At 49.8% G+C, this 19,559-nt stretch overlaps 1 protein-coding gene across 11 annotated transcripts in view; it reads left to right on the plus strand.

The window, feature by feature from the left end:
• FNIP2 (folliculin interacting protein 2) overlaps nucleotides 1–19,559 on the plus strand; it is a 139,297-nt gene that overhangs the window by 81,408 nt on the left and 38,330 nt on the right. For all 11 annotated transcript variants that reach the window (XR_003434931.1, XR_003434929.1, XR_003434930.1 and 8 more), the window contains 6 exons: nucleotides 10,015–10,216; nucleotides 10,515–10,603; nucleotides 12,748–12,894; nucleotides 13,013–13,182; nucleotides 16,960–18,067; nucleotides 18,871–19,027. Coding sequence is in view for 8 of the 11 variants with exons in the window: in XM_027116842.1 (XP_026972643.1) it covers nucleotides 10,015–10,216; nucleotides 10,515–10,603; nucleotides 12,748–12,894; nucleotides 13,013–13,182; nucleotides 16,960–18,067; nucleotides 18,871–19,027 (1,873 nt within the window). In the remaining 3 variants the exon portion in view is untranslated. The remainder of the gene's footprint in view (nucleotides 1–10,014; nucleotides 10,217–10,514; nucleotides 10,604–12,747; nucleotides 12,895–13,012; nucleotides 13,183–16,959; nucleotides 18,068–18,870; nucleotides 19,028–19,559) is intronic.

Consider the following 19,559-nt stretch of genomic DNA (forward strand, 5'->3'; position numbering starts at 1 on the left):
AACATTGAGATAAATTTGTAATAAACCTTAAAAATACAAATTTTGGGTTGTTTGGCCTGAGGTGATCCAGCAGTGGAGGCTACAGGCTCTTTCTTGAGGCTAATGGCGGACTCTGGGAGGGCTCACGCCAAGGAGTACTTCCCAGAACTTCTGCTGCCAGTGTCCTTGTCCCCGCAGTGAGCCACAGCCACCCCCCCACCTCTGCAGGAGACCCCCCAACACTAGCCAGCCGTGGGACTGACAGGGTCTCGGTGCTCTGGCCGGGTGTCAGGCCTGAGCCTCTGAGGTGGGAGAGCCGAATTCAGGACACTGGACCACCGGAGACCTCCCAGCTCCACGTAATATCAATGGGTGAGAGCTCTCCCAGAGATCTCCATCTCAACGCTAAGACACAGCTCCACTCAACAACCAGCAAGCTACAGTGCTGGACACCCTATGCCAAACAACTAGCAAGACAGGAATACAACCCCATCCATTAGCACAGAGGCTGCCTAAAATCATACTAAGTTCACAGACACCCCAAAACACACCACCGGATGTGGACCTGCCCACCAGAAACACAAGATCCAGCCTCATCCACCAGAACACAGGCACCAGTCTCCTCCACCAGGAAGCCTACACAACCCACTGAACCAAACTTACCCACTGGGGACAGACACCAAAAACTACAGAAACTATGAACCTGCAGCCTGCGAAAAGGAGACCCCAAACACAGTAAGTGAAGCAAAATGAGAAGACAGAGAAACACACAGCAGATGAAGGAGCAAAGTAAAAACCCACCAGACCAAACAAATGAAGAGGAAATAGGCAGTCTACCTGAAATAGAATTCAGAATAATGATAGTAAAAATGATCCAAAATCTTGGAAATAGAATGGAGAAAATGCAAGAAACGTTTAACAAGGACCTAGAAGAACTAAAGAGCAAACAAACAATGATGAACAGCACAATAAATGAAATTAAAAATTCTCTAGAAGGAATCAATAGCAGAATAACTGAGGCAGAAGAACGGATAAGGGACCTGGAATATAAAATAGTGGAAATAACCACCGCAGAGCAGAAAAAAGAAAAAAGAATGAGAAGAATTGAGGACAGTCTCAGGGACCTCTGCGACAACATTAAACGCCCCAACATTCGAATTATAGGGGTCCCAGAAGAAGAAGAGATAAAGAAAGGGACTGAGACAATATTTGAAGAGATGATAGTTGAAAACTTCCCTAATATGGGAAAGGAAATAGTTAATCAAGTCTAAGAAGCACAAAGAGTCCCATACAGGATAAATCCAAGAAGAAACATGCCAAGACACATACTAATCAAACTGTCAAAAATTAAGTACAAAGAACAAATATTGAAAACAGCAAGGGAAAAACGACAAATAACACACAAGGGAATCCCCATAAGGTTAACGGCTGATCTTTCAGCAGAAACTCTGCAAGCCAATAGGGACTGGCAGGACATATTTAAAGTGATGAAAGGGAAAAACCTACAACCAAGATTGCTCTACCCAGCAAGGGTCTCATTCAGATTTGACGGAGAAAATAAAACCTTTACAGACAAGCAAAAGCTAAGAGAATTCAGCACCACCAAACCAGCTTTACAACAAAAGCTAAAGGAACTTCTCTAGGCAGGAAACACAAGACAAGGAAAAGACCTACAATAACAAACCCAAAACAATTAAGAAAATGGTAATAGGAACATACATATCGATAATTACCTTAAATGTAAATGGATTAAATGCTACAACCAAAACATTGTCTGAATGGATACAAAAACAAGACCTGTATACATGCTGTCTACGAGAGACCCACTTGAGACCTAGGGACACATGCAGACTGAAAGTGAGGGGATGGAAAAAGATATTCCATGCAAATGGAAGTCAGTACAAAGCTGGAGTAGCGATTCTCATATCAGACAAAATAGACTTTAAAACAGAGTATTACAAGAGACAAAGAAGGACAGTACATAATGATCAAGGGATCAATCCAAGAAGAAGATATAACAATTGTAAATATTTATGCACCCAACATAGGAGCACCTCAATACATACGGCAAATACTAACAGCCATAAAAGGGGAAATCGACGGTAACACAATCATAGTAGGGGACTTTATCACGCCAATTTCACCAATGGACAGATCATCCAAAATGAAAATGAATAAGGAAACACAAGCTTTAAATGATACATTGAACAAGATGGGGACTTAATTGATGTTTATAGGACATTCCATCCAAAACCAAAAGAATACACTTTCTTCTCAAGTGCTCATGGAACATTCTCCAGGATAGATCATATCCTGGGTCACAAATCAAGCCTTCATAAATTTAAGAAAATTGAAATCGTATCAAGCATCTTTTCCAACCACAACGCTATGAGATTAGAAATCAATTACAGGGAAAAAATGTAAAAATACACGAACACGTGGAGGCTAAACAATATGTTACTAAATAACCAAGAGATCACTGAAGAAATCAAAGAGGAAATCAAAAAATACCTGGAGACAAATGACAATGAAAACACGACGATCCAAAACCTATGGGATGCAGCAAAAGCAGTTCTAAGAAGGAAGTTTATAGCAATACAATCCTACCTCAATAAACAAGAAAAATCTCAAACAATCTAACATTACACCTAAAGCAATTAGAGAAAGAAGAACAAAAACCCCAAAGTTACCAGAAGGAAAGATGACATAAAGATCAGAGCAGAAATAAATGAAAAAGAAATGAAGGAAACAATAGCAAGATCAATAAAACTAAAAGCTGGCTCTTTGAGAAGATAAACAAAATTGATAAACCATTAGCGAGACTCATCAAGAAAAAAAGGGAGAAGACTCAAATCAACAGAACTAGAAATGAAATTAGAAATGAAAAAGAAGTAACAACTGACACTGCAGAAATACAAAGGATCATGAGAGATTAATTACTACAAGTAACTATATGCAAATAAAATGGACAACCTGGAAGAAAAGGACAAATTCTTAGAAAAGTACAACTTTCCAGGACTGTACCAGGAAGAAATAAAAAATATAAACAGATCAATCACAAGCACTGAAATTGAAACTGTGATTAAAAATCTTCCAATGGACGAAAGCCCAGGACCAGATGGCTTCGCAGGCAAATTCTATCAAACATTTAGAGAAGAGCTAACACCTATCCTTCTCAAACTCTTCCAAAATATAGCAGAGGGAGGAACACTCCCAAACTCATTCTACGAGGCCACCATCACCCTGATACCAACACCAGACAAAGATGTCACAAAGAAAGAAAACTACAGGCCAATATCATTGATGAACATAGATGCAAAAATCCTCAACAAAATACTAGCAAACAGAATCCAACAGCACATTAAAAGGATCATACACCACGGTCAAGTGGTGTTTATCCCAGGAATGCAAGGATCCTTCAATATATGCAAGTCAGTCAATGTGATAAACCATATTAACAGATGGAAGGAGAAAAAACATATGATCATCTCAGTAGATGCAGAGAAAGCTCTCGACAGAAGTCAACACCGATTTATGATAAAAACCCTCCAGAAAGTAGGCATAGAGGGAACTTTCCTCAACATAATAAAGGCCATATGTGACAAACCCACAGCCAACATCGTCCTCAATGGTGAAAAACTGAAACCATTTCCACTAAGATCAGGAACAAGACAAGGTTGCCCACTCTCACCACTGTTATTCAACATAGTTTTGGAAGTTTTAACCACAGCAATCAGAGAAGAAAAAGAAATAAAAGGAATCCAAATCAGAAAACAAGAAGTAAGACTGTCACTATTTGCAGATGATGTGATACTATACACAGAGAATCCTAAAGATGCCACCAGAAAACTACTAGAGCTAATCAATGAATTTGGTAAAGTAGCAGGATACAAAATTAATGCACAGAAATCTCTTGCATTCCTATACACTAATGATGAAAAATCTGAAAGAGAAATTAAGGAAACACTCCCATTTACCATTGCAACAAAGAATAAAATACCTAGGAATAAACCTACCTAAGGAGATAAAAGACCTGTATGCAGAAAACTATAAGACACTGATGAAAGAAATTAAAAATGATACAAATAGATGGAGAGATATACCATGTTCTTGGATTGGGAAAATCAACATTGTGAAAATGACTCTACTACTCAAAGCAATCTACAGATTCGATGCAATCCCTGTCAAACTACCAATGGCAGTTTTCACAGAACTAGAGGAGAAAAATTCACAATATGTATGGAAAGACATAAGATCCCGAATAGCCAAAGCAATCTTGAGGAAGAAAAACGGAGCTTTAGGAATCAGGCTCCCTGACTTCAGACTATACTACAAAGCTACAGTAATCAAGGCAGTATGGTACTGGCACAAAAACAGAAATATAGATCAATGGAACAGGATAGAAAGCCCAGAGATAAACCTGAGCACATATGGTCGGTCACCTTATCTTTGATAAAGGGGGCTAGAATATACAATGGAAAAAGACAGCCTCTTCAATAAGTGGTGCTGGGAAAACTGGACAGCTACATGTAAAAGAATGAAATTAGAACACTCCCTAACACTGTACACAAAAATAAACTCGATATGGATTAAAGACCTAAATGTAAGGCCAGACACTATAAAACTCTTAGAGGAAAACATAAGCAGAACGCTATATGACATAAATCACAGCAAGATCCTTTTTGACCCAGCTCCTAGAGAAATGGAAATAAAAACAAAAATAAACAAATGGGACCTAAGGAAACTTAAAAGCTTTTGCACAGCAAAGGAAACCATAAACAAGACCAAAAGACAACCCTCAGAATGGGAGAAAATACTTGCAAATGAAGCAACTGACAAAGGATTAATCTCCAAAATTTACAAGCAGCTCATGCAGCTCAATAACAAAAAAACAAACAACCTAATCCAACAATGGGCAGAAGACCTAAACGGACATTTCTCCCAAGAAGATATACAGACTGCCAACAAACACTTGAAAGAATGCTCAACATCACTAATCATCAGAGAGATGTGAATCAAAACTACAATGAGGTATCACCTCACACCAGTCAGAATGGCCATCATCAAAAGATCTGCAAACAATAAATGCTGGAGAGGGTGTGGAGAAAAGGGAGCCCTCTTGCACTGTTGGTGGGAATGTAAATTGATACAGCCACCATGGGGAACAGTATGGAGGTTCCTCAAAAAACTAAAAATAGAACTACCATATGACCCAGGAATCCCACTACTGGGCATATACCTGGAGAAAACCATAATTCAAAAAGAATCATGTACCACAGTGTTCACTGCAGCACTGTTTACAATAGCCAGGACATGGAAGCATCCTAAGTGTCCATCGACAGATGAATGGATAAAGAAGGTGTTGGCACATATTTACAATGGAATATTACTCAGCCATAAAAAGAAACGAAGTTGAGTTATTTGTAGCAAGGTGGATGGACCTAAGTCTGTCATACAGAGTGAAGTAAGTCAGAAAGAGAAAAACAAATACCGTATGCTAACACATACATGTGGAATCTTAAAAAAAAAAAATAGTTCTGAAGAACCTAGGGGCAGGACAGGAATAAAGACGCAGATGTAGAGAATGGACTTGGGGACACAGTGAGGGATAAGAGTAAGCTGGGATGAAGTGAGAGAGTGGCATGGACATATATACACTACCAAATGTAAAAGAGCTAGCTAGTGGGAAGCAGCTGCATAGCACAGGGAGATCAGCTGGGTGATTTGTGACCGCCTGGAGGGGTGGGATAGGGAGGGAGATGCAAGAGGGAGGGGATCTGGGGATATATGTCCACATACAGCTGATTCACTTTGTTATACAGCAGGACTGTAAAGCAATTAGACTGAAATAAAGATGTTAAAAAACAAGAAAGAAGAAAACATAAATTTCAGTACATCTGGATCAGACGATTCTTAGGGAACATTTTGCTAAAGATTCAGTTCTCCACACACGTCCATTTTGTGTAAGTCTGAATTGAATTTTAAATGTATCTTTATGCACGGTTATTTTAATGTTTCCTCTGCCATTTCCTGTGACTTACAGAGGTCTTACAAGAAACTGGAAGCGTCTTCATGGGCTGCATATAATTCAGAATGCCTGTTTACGCACTGTGTCACTGCATCGTCAATTATACGGAAATTTAATTTTAAAATGGGCTTCATTACTAATAATTTCTTCTTCTGAAGCTTCATATGAAAGTTGTGGGTATTTTCTATCCAATGCAGCAATCTCTACATTCAATTTCTGTTTCTGTGCTTGTGAATATTTGCTTTGCAATGTTGCTGCAGTTTTCAAAACGAGATATTAACAAACTCTTTAAAGAATTCTAATAGCTCCCTGATGTACTTTATCGTGTTGTGAACCGTAGGCTCTTCCTTTGTGATAGTTTACTGCCCTGGGGCTCAGGACGAATAGCTAAGTGTTGTGCAGACTCCACAGGGGTGGGCTCTGGACAGACAGACTGCCTCTCCTCGGTCCCTGCCTTGCCCCAGCCCTTCCCCCCTCCCATGGCCATGCCGTCTGCCACCGCCGCCGCCTATCTGGGCCCAGGTACCAGCCTTGGGGCCTTGTGGCACCGCCTTGGTTCTGGACTCGTGGGTGTGTGCCTGACCCCAGGCCAGCGACCCAGCTTCCGACCCCGCGCCGTGTGCTCGGCTGCCTGGTGTCTGCCCTGCCCACGCCCATGCGTCATCACCCCATCAGACTTCACTTCCAGAGCGCAAGTTAAAGGTGACACGGTTAAGAATCAAGGTAGCACCCGGAGAACGTCACCGCGAGCCTGGGCCCTCCTGAGAGCAGCCCCGCAAGGCGGGGTGGCAGGGGGGCGCAGGCTGTGCGCAGATGGTCTGGACTCGCCCTTGCCTGACACCCAGGACGGAAGAGCCGCGGGCGCTCAGCTTCGGTCACTGTGCTCGCGAAGACCCTTCGATTACCGGGGTCGCCGCCCGTCTCTCCCTTGTGGCAGGTGTGTGGGCGGGGATTAGTTTCTGACGCGGGACCGGAGAACACTGGGTACCAGGGATGCGATCGCCTCCGGCTCTGAGAGGAAGTCACCGCACTCAGTGACCTGGTTCCTGAGAGAGTGCAGGGCGGCCAGGGAGGATCTTCACAGTCTTACGGTTGGTTGCTCGCTGACCCCGTGCCACGTGGGGAGCTTCGGCGACCGGCGGGTGGGGGGAGTCGGCGGGGGGCAGTTTACCCGCTGGCGCAGAGGTGCTGTCCGTGGAGGAGAGAAGCTGCGGATTCCCGCCTTAGTGCGGCTGGTGAAACCCTAAAGAAGCAGGTATGACGTCCCAGAAAGGCTTTGGCCCGGAATTGTAAAATGAATAACCAGAAAGAGTCGCTGATGAGATGTTCCTTGACCTGCAGAAATGGCGGTTTCCTATGTTCCAACATAACCCATAGATTCCGCCTCCATTCAGAGCTGACATAACCAGTCAGACTGAGCAGTCCTGAGGCCAATTACAAGTCACTGAGATGTATTTAAATATTTGGGATCTTGAAGTATTTACAAGGTATGTAAGTGCTCATTCATGTGTCAACAAAATTCTATTTGAAAAATCCAGTGTGTAGCGTGGTCTTCCCTTGACTTGAAGGCCTGTCAGCTGGCGTGACCGCTCCCAGCCCGTCCCCCCAGTGCATGGGTCAGACGTGGCACCAGAGCCCCTGGTCACTCCCAGTGTCCGAGCAGCGAGCCAGGGCTAGCAGACAGAACCCCTGGGCTGTGACTCCGGCGTGGTCACTGAAAAGCTTTCTGTTCTGAAGCAGGTTGGTTAGTCACTCTGCCCCAGTTTTCACATTTGCAGAATGGTCCGTGTATCCTGCCTGTTGCCTTGAGGGTACAGCTAGGATGAAGTAGTTGTGTGCATACTTAAATTTTTTAAGACGTTCTGAAACGTGCTTTCATTGTAGATTGATCTTAAAAGTATATTTACAAATACCGCATGACCTGATTTATCCTGGTTTGCGTGGTTGATCCAAGACGACAGATTGAATGCAGCTCAGTTGCTTTAGAATTCAGCAGAGAGACATGGGGAAGCGGGTAAGAGGCACGCACGCTATTAAAGCTGCGGGTGTTTCTCAGAAATTCGGCAGACGGCACCGTCCGCCGTGCTAGGTGCAGTTGGCTACTGTTTCTAGGGTGGAGCTGAAGCCGACACACATCTGCAGAGGGCTCAGTGGTCACTGCAGTCTGATTATTAAGGACCACAGTGGCCAAAGATGAGTGGACTGATGGAGTCATTTTACTTTTGCAAAAGGGGGGAAATAGGAGATAAAGAAGAAGAAAGGGTTGTAAGAAAGAATTGGTGTCGCATAAGCTCAGAATTTCCTCTACAGAATAGGAGAAAACTGGTGCAGAAAAACAGTTATAGGACGAGCACTCTGGAAAAGAAGAGGGAGCATGGTTTGAAGTTAAGTAAAATGGTAAGAGCGCCTCGAGAATTTCCTTCTGACGAGCAGATGATTAGGATCTAGGGATTTCTCAGAGAAAGCAATTGCTGGTTTATTTTAACGGGCAGCATTTACAAGAGCATCTGGAAACCATGTCCTTCCCGTGCCATGTCTGTCGGCGAGGACTTATACTGATTTACCAGCCACACCTAAGTCTCCGGCATCTTGCTTAAAGTGGAGCAAAACAATGACATATCCCTCTGAGGTTAGGGCAAGATGTCTTCTCCTTTCCTTTAAAAATAAGATAGCTTTCCTGACCATAAATCTTCTGATGTGTGTATGTTTTTAAGACGTGGGTATGTTGGAAATCACGGGAACATTACAGGCTGTGAGCAGGGCACTACAGAACAAGTTAAAGACCAAGAAGGGGGCTTCCCTGGTGGCGCAGTGGTTGAGAGTCCGCCTGCCGATGCAGGGGACATGGGTTCGTGCCCCGGTCCGGGAAGATCCCACATGCTGTGGAGCGGCTGGGCCTGTGAGCCATGGCCGCTGAGCCTGCGTGTCCGGAGCCTGTGCTCCGCAACGGGAGAGGCCACAGCAGTGAGAGGCCTGCGTATCGGTTAAAAAAAAAAAGACCAAGAAGGAGCATGGCTGCCTCAAGCCCCGTGAGCAGACGTGACCGTTCGGGTGTAGCTTGTAGTAAAGGTGACAAGCTTGGTGACAGACAAGGCTGAATGGTAGAGCCCGTGAGAAAGAGAAGGCTCCCTGCATGCCTACCATGTGCCAGGCTAGGCGCTTTCATTTGCAGTGTGATGTCCTTTGCTTTGGTGTCTTTGTAGAAAAAAACAAACTAATTAAAAAACTTTTTTTCACTCTTGCCGTTAGCAGCTATGTGGTCACATGCTGGTTTTTCAGACTAAAGTAGAGATGTGGATTGGCCATATTTGTGAGGCTTACCCCTTACGACAAATTGAATACATATTCAGAGTTTATTGGCTTCTTTTATCCTAGAAGCAGAGTCTCTGCAAAGAATCTTAAATTGGTCGAGGATCTGACTGTAGCAAAAGAGAGGTGGGTCTTTCTGCTCGGGGGGTTTCCCAGAGAGTATCCCCAGTCGCATGGCTTAATCTCAGCATTTACAGGAGTAACTTCATCTAATGGTTTTAATAACCTTGGGAAAGTAAGCCTCAGCTACTAGTAAATGTCCCAACGTGATGCCCGGGTCACACAGAATACCACAGAGGACCATCTCTCCTCAGATGTTCTTATCCATCTGCATCTATCAGCCAAAACAAAGGGCCTGTGTTTTGAGCCAACGGATGCTTCACACCCCTTTCTAAATGCGGCCAATCTGATGTAACATAGTCCAGGGGAAAAGGGCTAAGAGTCTAACAAGGGGACGTTTGAAATTACTTTCAGTTCTCACTTAAGTTTCTTTTTGTGTTAGGCTAACACTGAGTGTCAGGCAGAGGTTTTCATTTTCACGACGGAGTCTGATGCAGGAGGACAACCTGGCGGTAGACACACTCTGAGTTAGGACCGCGTGCCCAGATCGGCCACCAGGGTGTCGCCCTGGCTTTACGGTTCGTCCTCGGTGTGGTTCACTGATGCAGCATGACTCCCAAAACCCCTTCTCCTTCCAGGTCAACGGATGAGACGTTCAGCTTGGCCGAAGAAACCTGCAGTTCCAATCCGGCCATAGCTCGGAGGAAGAAGATTGCCATAAGCCTCATCTTTTCCCTGTGCGAGACGGAGGAAGCCCAGAGGAACTTCCAGGACTTCTTTTTTTCTCATTTCCCCCTGTTTGAGTCTCACATGAACAGGCTGAAGAGTGCAATTGAAAAGGTACTGAGAATGCAATCCATTGTCACACGGGGCTGTAAGGGTCAAGGGCTCTCTATACCCGCTCGCTTTCCCAGGGCATGTAGATCGGCTGCAGCAGTGGTAGGAAGTTCCCTAGGCACACTGAAGTCAGGTACCAGATCCTGATTGCTTTGGGAAAGGGAATTACTGCCCCCGACGACTTCGGTCATGACTAGCTTGAGTGTGGGCTCTAACGTCGTCTCTTATTGATAAAGCCCAGTAGATGGTTACGAAGGGATTTCTTCTCCACGTAACGTGGCTTGTTTTCTTTCCACCGAAGGCCATGATCTCGTGCAGGAAGATCGCGGAGTCAAGTCTCCGTGTCCAGTTTTACGTCAGCCGTCTGATGGAAGCTCTGGGGGAGTTCAGGTAAACTGGCAAGGTTTGGCAGCCCCAGCAGGGGAAATTGGTGAGCAGCGGTAGCAGGGGCCGTGGATGTCGGGATGCGTGGAGACCACAGCTCGGGAGCGTGGGGGGTAGCAGCTCCTTCCTTTGAAGCTAAGGCCCAGTGGAGCAAAAAGTGTAAGCCACCAGCACTGAGTAATCCTCACGACTGCCAGAGAGACGGTCCCTGATGCGACTGTTCCCAACAGAGTGAATGGAGAAAACTAATATTCATATGTCTCGTGTCATCTCCCAAAAGCCCTAAGAGTAAGCACTCCTAGCCCATTTTACAGATGTGGAAACTGGAGGTTGAGATGCTTGTCCACAGCATAAGTGGGGAGAGTATGCACGTCAGGGAGGTTACACTCCAGTTTGCCAGGACAGCCCTGTGTACACCCGGTGTCTTCCCGTGGGTGTCCTCTTCAGGACAGTAAGTTGTATGGTCACCCTAGCATGTCCTCACTGTCAGCTCCTAACTGTTGATATTTGTACCCCGGAGACCGGTTTTCTGGAGGTCTTGCCCCTCGTGTCTGGGCTGTAGCTGGGCTCCGTGGTCACCATGCCGAGCGGGGCCGTTGCAGCGCTTCTTAGGGCCAGTTTCTGGGTGCGGAATGGAATCGCACTTCAGAGCCGTCACGAGCTAATTAAGAGTCCAGCCGTTCCTCTCTAGCCCAGGGATAAAAATGTTTACGATTCTTAGAGTGTTAGAACGTTTTTGTGATGCTTAAGGTAGAGGCTGGTGAACTCTAATGCTGCTTGGAGCAAAATCCCCACCCAGCCTTAGTTGAACCCTGGGTTATGTGTAAAGTACTCAAGTAGCACGTTAGTCCTTATCTGGGGATCATTCAGACCCACGTCGCACGTTTGAGAAATCGTGTGAAGCTGTGTGTTTCGATGGCGGTGTGGTGACTAGCGAACCTTCTGTGGTTTGTGTGGGCAGCGCCGGGCGGGCTGTGGTCAGGCTCGAAGCTGGCTTGTGCTGGAGGGTCTGGACACTCATTTAGTAGAAGGTCCGGAATCTGAACGGACAGGACCTGAGGCCTCACTGTGGATAGACGGGTCTCATCCTTACTTCAGCGACCTGCTGCTCCAGAAACAGCGACAGGATCACGTGTTAGCGTTGGAAACCTTGGTGTCAGTAAGCGAAGCCCAGGTCCACGTAGCTGTCACTTGTCACTGCTGGCTGCTCAGCAGGTGCTCTGCCTCGTGCCAGGTCAGGATCCTGTGTGTCCCAGCTCCTTGATGCACACGGCCGGAAACTCAGGTCAGAATAGGCCTCGTGTACCCCCATCCGGGAAGCGGGGTGTCTCCTAGACGCAGAGGTGCCAGTGGAGATCCTAGGCTCGTTGGTTCCTCCCTGGAAGGACCGCCACGAGCCACGCGGCCTGGAGCAGAGTCCCCGGCACGAGGCGCTCTCATCCGGACCTTGTCATTCAGTGCGTGTGTGTCTCCCGCAAGGAACTCCTTTACACCTCCAGTTTCCTAAGCCGTAAAGTGACATGGCCAGACTCGTCACTTTCCCTAACAGCTTACAGTTCTAAGAATTTGATTCTATTAGCCCGTGTAACAATCTAGTATATAATATGGTGAAGAAGAGCAATTTATTTGTGTTCTTTTTTCATCTAAAGTGAATAGGGTGCTTTGGTTCAAAGAACAAAAGCACTAACCAGAAATTGGGCGACTTGAGTTCCCTCTGGTCACATTTTCAGTCTAGCATGTTTATTCTTTCTTCCTTTATTTTTTTCCTATGAAAATTGGCATAAATTCTGACACAAGGCATCGTGCAAATAAGTCTTTTTAAGGATGACTATTTATATCAGTGGTTAGTGTACCTTTCCTGTAAAGGGTCTGTGCCCCACGGCTGCTCAGCTTTGCTGTGGTGCAAACGCAGCGACAGATAATAGGGAGATGATTGAGCATGGCTGTGTGCCAATAAAACTTTATTTATAAATAAAAGGTCAGATTTGGCCTGTGCGTCGTGTCCTAGTTTACCGACCCCTGTTTAACATTCTGCTTTGGATGCCTTAGGGGCTCCCTAGATCCAGGTGAGTGTCTTCTTCTAGATTCCTTTACACAAAGGTCATCCACCGTGACATCTGTGACAGTTCCCTGTACCTTCTCTTCTGTAGAGCGACCATCTGGAGCTTGTACTCCGTCCCGAGGATAGCCGAGCCCGTGTGGCTGGCCATGATGTCCAGCACCTTGGAGAAGACGCAGCTGTGCCAGCGCTTCCTCAAGGAATTTACGCTCCTGATAGAGCAGATCAACAAGAACCAGTAAGCGGCGGCGCTCTGGAGCCTCGAATGCCAGTTCCGAGGCTGGTGTACGTGCTGTAGGTGACATGCCTCTTCCTGCATCGACTCACCCCGTTGTGTTTTCTCCCGTTTCTCCAAGGTTTTTTGCTGCCTTGCTGACCGCAGTCTTAACCTACCACCTGGCCTGGGTGCCCACCGTCATGCCCGTTGACCACCCTCCCATCAAAGCCTTCTCCGAGAAACGCACCTCTCAGCTGGTCAACACGCTGGCCAAGACACACCCATACAATCCTCTCTGGGCGCAGCTGGGTCAGTACCGTACAGAGACCATGTGGGACAGAATAGGAAAAACGGGAGCCTCTTCAGTTGCTATCCGCCATCCGGCCCGGCGATTCCCAGTTGTCACTGGGCTGCAGGGAACTGGGGACTGGCCCACAGATTCTACCTGTAAAGCAGCCCCCGTCCTCCCCTCCCCCCGCCAGAGCCTCGTGCTGCTCTTTAAAGCCACGTAGGTCCGCAGCTGCTCCTCCAGTGGGGCTCCTTAACTCGGCACTGTTGACATCTGGGCCAGAAGATTCTTTGTTGGGTTGGGGGGAAGAGGACCGCCCCGTGCCTGGTCAGATGTTTAGCAGCGTCACTGGCTTCTGTTCACCAGCTGCCAGTGAAAACCCCTCTTCCAAAGTTGTGATGGTGAAAAATGTCCCCAGACAATGCAGAACGTCCCCAGCGGGCCAGGAGAGCCCCTGGCTGAGGACCACTGCCCTAGAGGGCGGACCGGATAGGAAGGAAGTCGGACAGAAAAGAGAGTGACACACTCTAGGATTTGGCCGCCTTTTAAGTTTGAGCTGAGGTCGGAGCCCTTGTCTTTCTCTCCGTTGCCCCCTTAGCTGCTTCCTCCGAGCTTTGTGCTCAGGCCTGGCGCGGGGACCTGACGTGCCGCGGGGCTGCTCGTGGAGTGCGCGCTTGCGAGCCCAGGGCTCGGGGATAGGAGAGGCGCGCTCCAGGGCCTGTCACTTGGCCGAGTCTGCAGTGACCCGTCAGGCCTGCACATCTGCTCTCTCCCAGGCCCCGTCCCTCTGCGGGACCCAGGGCCCGGGTGACACACAGCTCAGCCTTGGGGAGCCTGCTGCCCGGTGGAGGAGAAGGGCCGTGTTCAGAACGCCCTGATCACTCCTTTGCTGGGGTGAGCAGAAGCCCGCGAGGGACGCAGTGCAGTGCAGAGGGTGAGGACATGCGCAGACGGCTGGACCAGATCCCAGCCTCCTGGGCAAGTGCCCTAACTCTCTGTGCCTCCGTTTCTCCATCTGTGACATGGGTGGTGATGGCTCATGGCTGCCGTGGGAGTTCCACTGCTTGTACGTGAAGCCCCCCTGTTACCGACACTGCTGTTGCAGATGTTGATACGGGGGAGGCACCAGGAGGTGGGGCATGGGGGGCGGGGGCCTTCAAGGAAGATACACTTGAGGAATCAGTAGAAGGGCAGCATTTTCCAGAAAATAACGGCAGACCGGGGGAAAGCATGGCAATCTCGGGAAACAGCGTGTTGTAACAGTAGTGAAAGCTGCCACCGTGGGCCGAGCACTGTTCTGGGTGCTTTCTGCACGTATTAATTAATTAGCCTCTCATTCTAACCCTGGTACTGCGTCCTCACTGTATCACAGGTAATAAAGCTGTCTTTCCCTGTGCCCGGGGTCATGAGATATGGGAGGTAATATGGTTAAAAAAAAGCCACAGACCCTAACATTTATCATCGCAGCCGTTTCTAAGTGTGCCGTTCGGAGCGTTAGGTCTGTTCACGTTGTGCCCACTCTCCTTCATTCTGTAAAATTATACCCGTGCAAAACAAAGGCATCCACTCTCAAATCAGTAGCTTCATCAGTCCTGGACTCAAAAGGTTGCCTTCAAGGTCGAGGTCCATTAAGTCTGTTATCTTAGCGATGCATTTTGTTCTGTGGAGTTCGTCTCTGAAGTAGCAGCACTGTTTCCATACACAGCTCTCCGCTTCATACAGGTTAAACTGTTGTCAGTTGTATTTTAATAGCCTTCTTTGTTTTTACTTTTTCCCATTTATGACTTAGTTATTATAATGCACAACACCAAAAGTTAAATGCATTGCTAAAAACTGTCATTCTGAGTGGACTTTCCAAAGTGTTTTTTTTGCCAGATTTTGGGTATGTAAATCTCATCTTCTTTATTAACACTGGGGCTGATTTAACAAGAGTGTCTCATGAATTCCTGATGTGGCCGTGACACCCCGCAGCCATGGGCAGATGTGATCACGGGAAGTAACAGTAACACGCTCTTAGTCAAGAAAGTTTACTCAAACAAAAGTGCTTGTGCTGACATCAGACTACAGTTCTGAGTTGTTTTCTGAAATCTTGCATGGTTTCTCAGTCAGTTGCAAAAGCCTCAGAGATAACGTTCTACTAAGCCTTCACCTAGCCCTTTTATGTATGTGTGTATGTATGTATGTATTTATTTTTGGCTGTGTTGGGTCTTCGTTTGTGTGCGAGGGCTTTCTCTAGTTGCGGCGAGCGGGGGCCACTCTAAATCGCGGTGCGCGGGCCTCTCACTATCGCGGCCTCTCTTGTTGCAGAGCACAGGCTCCAGACGCGCAGGCTCAGTAGTTGTGGCTCACGGGCCTAGTTGCTCCGCGGCATGTGGGATCCTCCCAGACCAGGGCTCGAACCCGTGTCCCCTGCACTGGCAGGCAGATTCTCAACCACTGCGCCACCAGGGAAGCCCCACCTAGTCCTTTTATAGAGAGGATTGTGTGAAATCACTTCTATCCTGCCCTTTACCTGTTCTCAGGAGGCTTACCCTGGAAACCCTCTCTAGAGGGGGCACCTCTGATGCGTGCTGTCCCTTTTCCATCAGTCTTAAACCTTAACAGTGTGATTAGTCTTATCTAACAGATGCCTCTCCTCCTCCCGCCAGATGGAGTCCGACTTCCTGAGTTCTTATTTATAGCTGCTAACCATGCATCTCCTCTCCTTTATTTAGGATCTTTTCACATTTTGATTTATTCCAACATTCTGATTTTTCCTGCAATGCTTTCTGACTTAGGGTTGCTTATACAGATATGTAAATGAGATAAAGCCAGGTACAACACTCAGCACTGTGCTTGCACAGTCAGGAAGTGTTGGCTTTTTGTTGTAATTGTCAATAATATGATGATCAGAATATGGAAGGTGCGACTTACCAAGTGTAATCGTCAGGTTCTATTACGTGCCATAATTTTAATAGGCACTGGACAGACACTTGTGATGAGGAACCTGCAGTGATGGTTCGTTGGCAGGTTTGCCTTTCTTCTTCCACCTTTAAGCCAAATGTTCATGCTTCATCAGCCGGCGTTTAATCAGTGTGTCAGGATGTAAGTTATGGGACATTTTTCTCCAGTAGAACTTTCATGTGAAGTAATAGGAAACAAATGAGACTCATTATTCCTGAGCAGGTGATTTTCTTCTCGTTAATCAAATTGATTCTTCCTGGTGCCTGTGTGTACTGAGCGGACCGTCTCATTAAGCGTTTTGAATTGATTCACTTGCACTTTCTGTTCAGAGATCCCGGGATTTCACCCCAGGGCCTATCGTCCTGGGATTCTTCAAAAAGATCTCCTCATTCTAGTTCCCAAGATAAATGATTTGGTTCGGTCACATATTCAGGGCTCTGGCTGTAGCCTTACCTTGGGGAGATGGGATCAGCCAGCGCACTGAGCTGCCTGGAAAGGCCCAGCAAGCACCTCGAGGGACTGTGCACACAGCACTGCACCCTCTGTGCACTGGCACCGCGCTGCCCCCAGTATACACCAGCGCTGCACTGTCGGTGCACTGCGCCCGATACACACGGGCACTGCACCTGAGCACCCAGAACAGGGCTGATCCTGGCAGGCCTTCCAGGCCGACTTTACGTTGCAGAGGAAAACTGAAAGGTGGTCCTTCTAGGAATTACCTTTGTGCCTCAGTCAGGCGTGTGAAGAAGCGATGCTGGCCTGGGAGTAAGTCATTTGCATCTCTCCTGTTCGGGCTGACGCACCCTTGACACGCTCCCCCAGACGACTTGTCTTTCTGTCCACTTTGCCTCTAGGCGACCTTTACGGGGCCATCGGCTCTCCGGTGCGACTGACCCGCACGGTGGTGCTGGGGAAGCAGAAGGACCTGGTGCAGCGCATACTGTACGTGCTGACCTACTTCCTGCGGTGCTCGGAGCTGCAGGAGAACCAGCTGACGTGCAGCGGGGCCTGGGGGCCCGACGAGCAGGCGCTGGCGGGGGGCAGCATCATCACGGCCCTGGAGAGGGGCGAGGTGGAGGAGTCCGAGTACGTGGTGGTCACGGTGAGGAGCGAGCCCGCCCTTCTGCCGCCGCACACTGACACCGGAGACCTCTGTCCACACCTCGCCGGACGAGGAGGCCGGGGGCCGGAGCAGAGCCCCGTGGCCCGCGGCACCCGGAGACCTCGGGGCGCGTCGTGTGGGGACGAGGAGAGTGCGGAGGAGGCGCCCCGCGGCGGCTCCGCGAGACTCCCCAGCGGCGCAGGTGCGTGCGCGGGGCCGGCCGGCGGGGAGGGGTCGGGAGGGGAGATGCCCAAGAAGCTGCCCGACCGCTCGGCGGCCAGGCCGTGCCCTGAGGGGCGTCCCTGGGAGAAGGTCACCTTCCACATCGGGAGCTCCGTGTCTCCGGACTCGGACTTTGAAAGTCGCACCAAAGCGATGGAGGAGCGGCTGCGGGCCTGCAGGTGTGCGGAGCCAGCGCGCCGACCCCCGGCTGGGCCCGACGCGGCCCGGGAGGCCCGGGACTGGCGGGCTCCGAGGTGCTCCCGGGCCCCCGAGGCATCTGCGGGGGCCCGCGGCGTCAGGACCGGGGCCGCCAAGGAGGCTGCGGAGACGCCCGGCGCACCTGCCGCCCGGGGCGTACCTGTCGACCCCGCGCACGCGCCAGTGAAGCCGTGGGGTCGGGGCGGGGAGAACGCGGACGGGCCTGCGCCGAGCGGGTGCGCGGCCGCAGTGCCGCGCGAGGACGCCGGCTTCAGGCGGGAAGGAGGCCTCCCCAGGAACGAAAGCTCGGACAGCGCCCTCGGCGACAGTGACGACGACCCGTGTGCGCCGGCCTCGCCGGACCTGGGTCCCGGCAGTGACGGTGACAGTGAGCATGACCGGCCCGAAGGGTCGCCGGAGGTGGAGCTGCCGCTGCCCAGGTAAGGCCGGCGGCGGGCCGGGCTGGGGAGATGATGTGCGTCCAGCCGGCACCCACCGGCACCGCTGCTGTGGGCTGCTACAGGGCAGGATTATTCTCTCCAAGCATTAGTGTCCCCAGACCGGCCTGCCCTTCCTCAGCCCAGCTCTGAGCCGGGAGCTGGCGGCGGCTTTGCAGCTTTGGGGACACTGGGGGACGCTAAGGGGCGCGGGGGCAGTGGGGAGCAGGGGTGTCATCTTCCGTCGTCCCCGCGGCAGATCTGTGGCCGCGGACACCGAGCCTGGGAGGTGGTGGGTGACATCCTGCGGGTCTCTCCTGCCTGCCGGTCAGAGCAGCCTGATGCATCAGGAAAAGCCCCTCTTCCTGAGGCTCCGGCAGTTGAGGTTTGGTCCGTGAAGCAGTAACTAGAGATGCCTGCCGGCCTTTCGCTGTCCTGGCTGCACCCTGAGCAGGTGTGCCAAGTTCCTCAAGCCAGGCTTCGCCAGGATCCCCTCGGCACGCTCAGACTCCCCCTTTCCTCTCTCCACACGGTGGCTGGAGGATGCTCTGTGTGAGGTGCAGGCCCAGGCTCGCAGCCAGCCGCCAGAGTACTCAGTTTTCCCTGCTCTTCCCCGTTAGGAAAACTCCTTTTTCCCTTCAACTCCCTTCCTTTTCCTGCACCACTGACCCACTTCCTGGAGGACTTGTGATCCGAACCACCCCGAATCTGTTATTCTCACCTGTGCCACTGGGGCTTTGTTCCAGCTGCAGTGCAAGAAGGGAGCACGTTTTCGCTGTGGGTTCTGATGGCCGGTATCATCTTAGGTCTCAGAGCGTCAGCACCCCGAACGTGAGAAACTTCGGCCGCTCCCTCCTGGCGGGTTACTGCCCCACGTACATGCCAGACCTGGTGCTTCACGGGACCGGCAGCGATGAGAAGCTGAAGCAGTGCCTGGCCGCCGACCTGGTCCACACGGTCCAGGTGAGCGATGCCAGCTGGTCGCCTCAGGCTGCTGACCGGGGCGGGGTGGGGGCGGCCAGGGGTGTGCCTGGCAACGGGTGCGATCGAGGGGTTGTCGCTGGAGATGCGGGCAGGGTTGCAGGAACCGGCGAGGCTGGTGAGCCACCCGGGGATTAGCAACAGCTGGAGGCTGTGAGCACACCGGGCGGGCAGCAGTGGGGGAGGCCGCGGGGGCCCGCCTGGCTGCAGGAGCACGGCAGGGGCGGGGACCTCACCTCGCTCTCCTCCAGCGTCTGAGCTCTCTTGGTGCCCCCCGTTGGCTGAGCCCAGCCAGAAGCTCTGTAGGGTCGGGTCATCGAGACCAAGATTAACATCATGTATTAGTGTTTCTTTTAACAAAAACTGTGCTCCAGGGCTTTGGGCGTCTTCAGAATGCTCTGTGAGACGAGGCACCGGCTGGATACGGCAGCCTCTTCCGTTTCTTTTTAAGAGTAGCAACAGACTGCAGAAACATGCAGAAGTCAGCAGCGCAGCGGGGCAGCTCTGCCGACGG

The sequence above is a fragment of the Aethalodelphis obliquidens genome, unplaced genomic scaffold (assembly GCF_003676395.1).
Source record: "Aethalodelphis obliquidens isolate GAN/ISIS:26980383/991018 unplaced genomic scaffold, ASM367639v1 scaffold17, whole genome shotgun sequence".
Classification (NCBI taxonomy): Eukaryota; Metazoa; Chordata; class Mammalia; order Artiodactyla; family Delphinidae; genus Aethalodelphis; species Aethalodelphis obliquidens.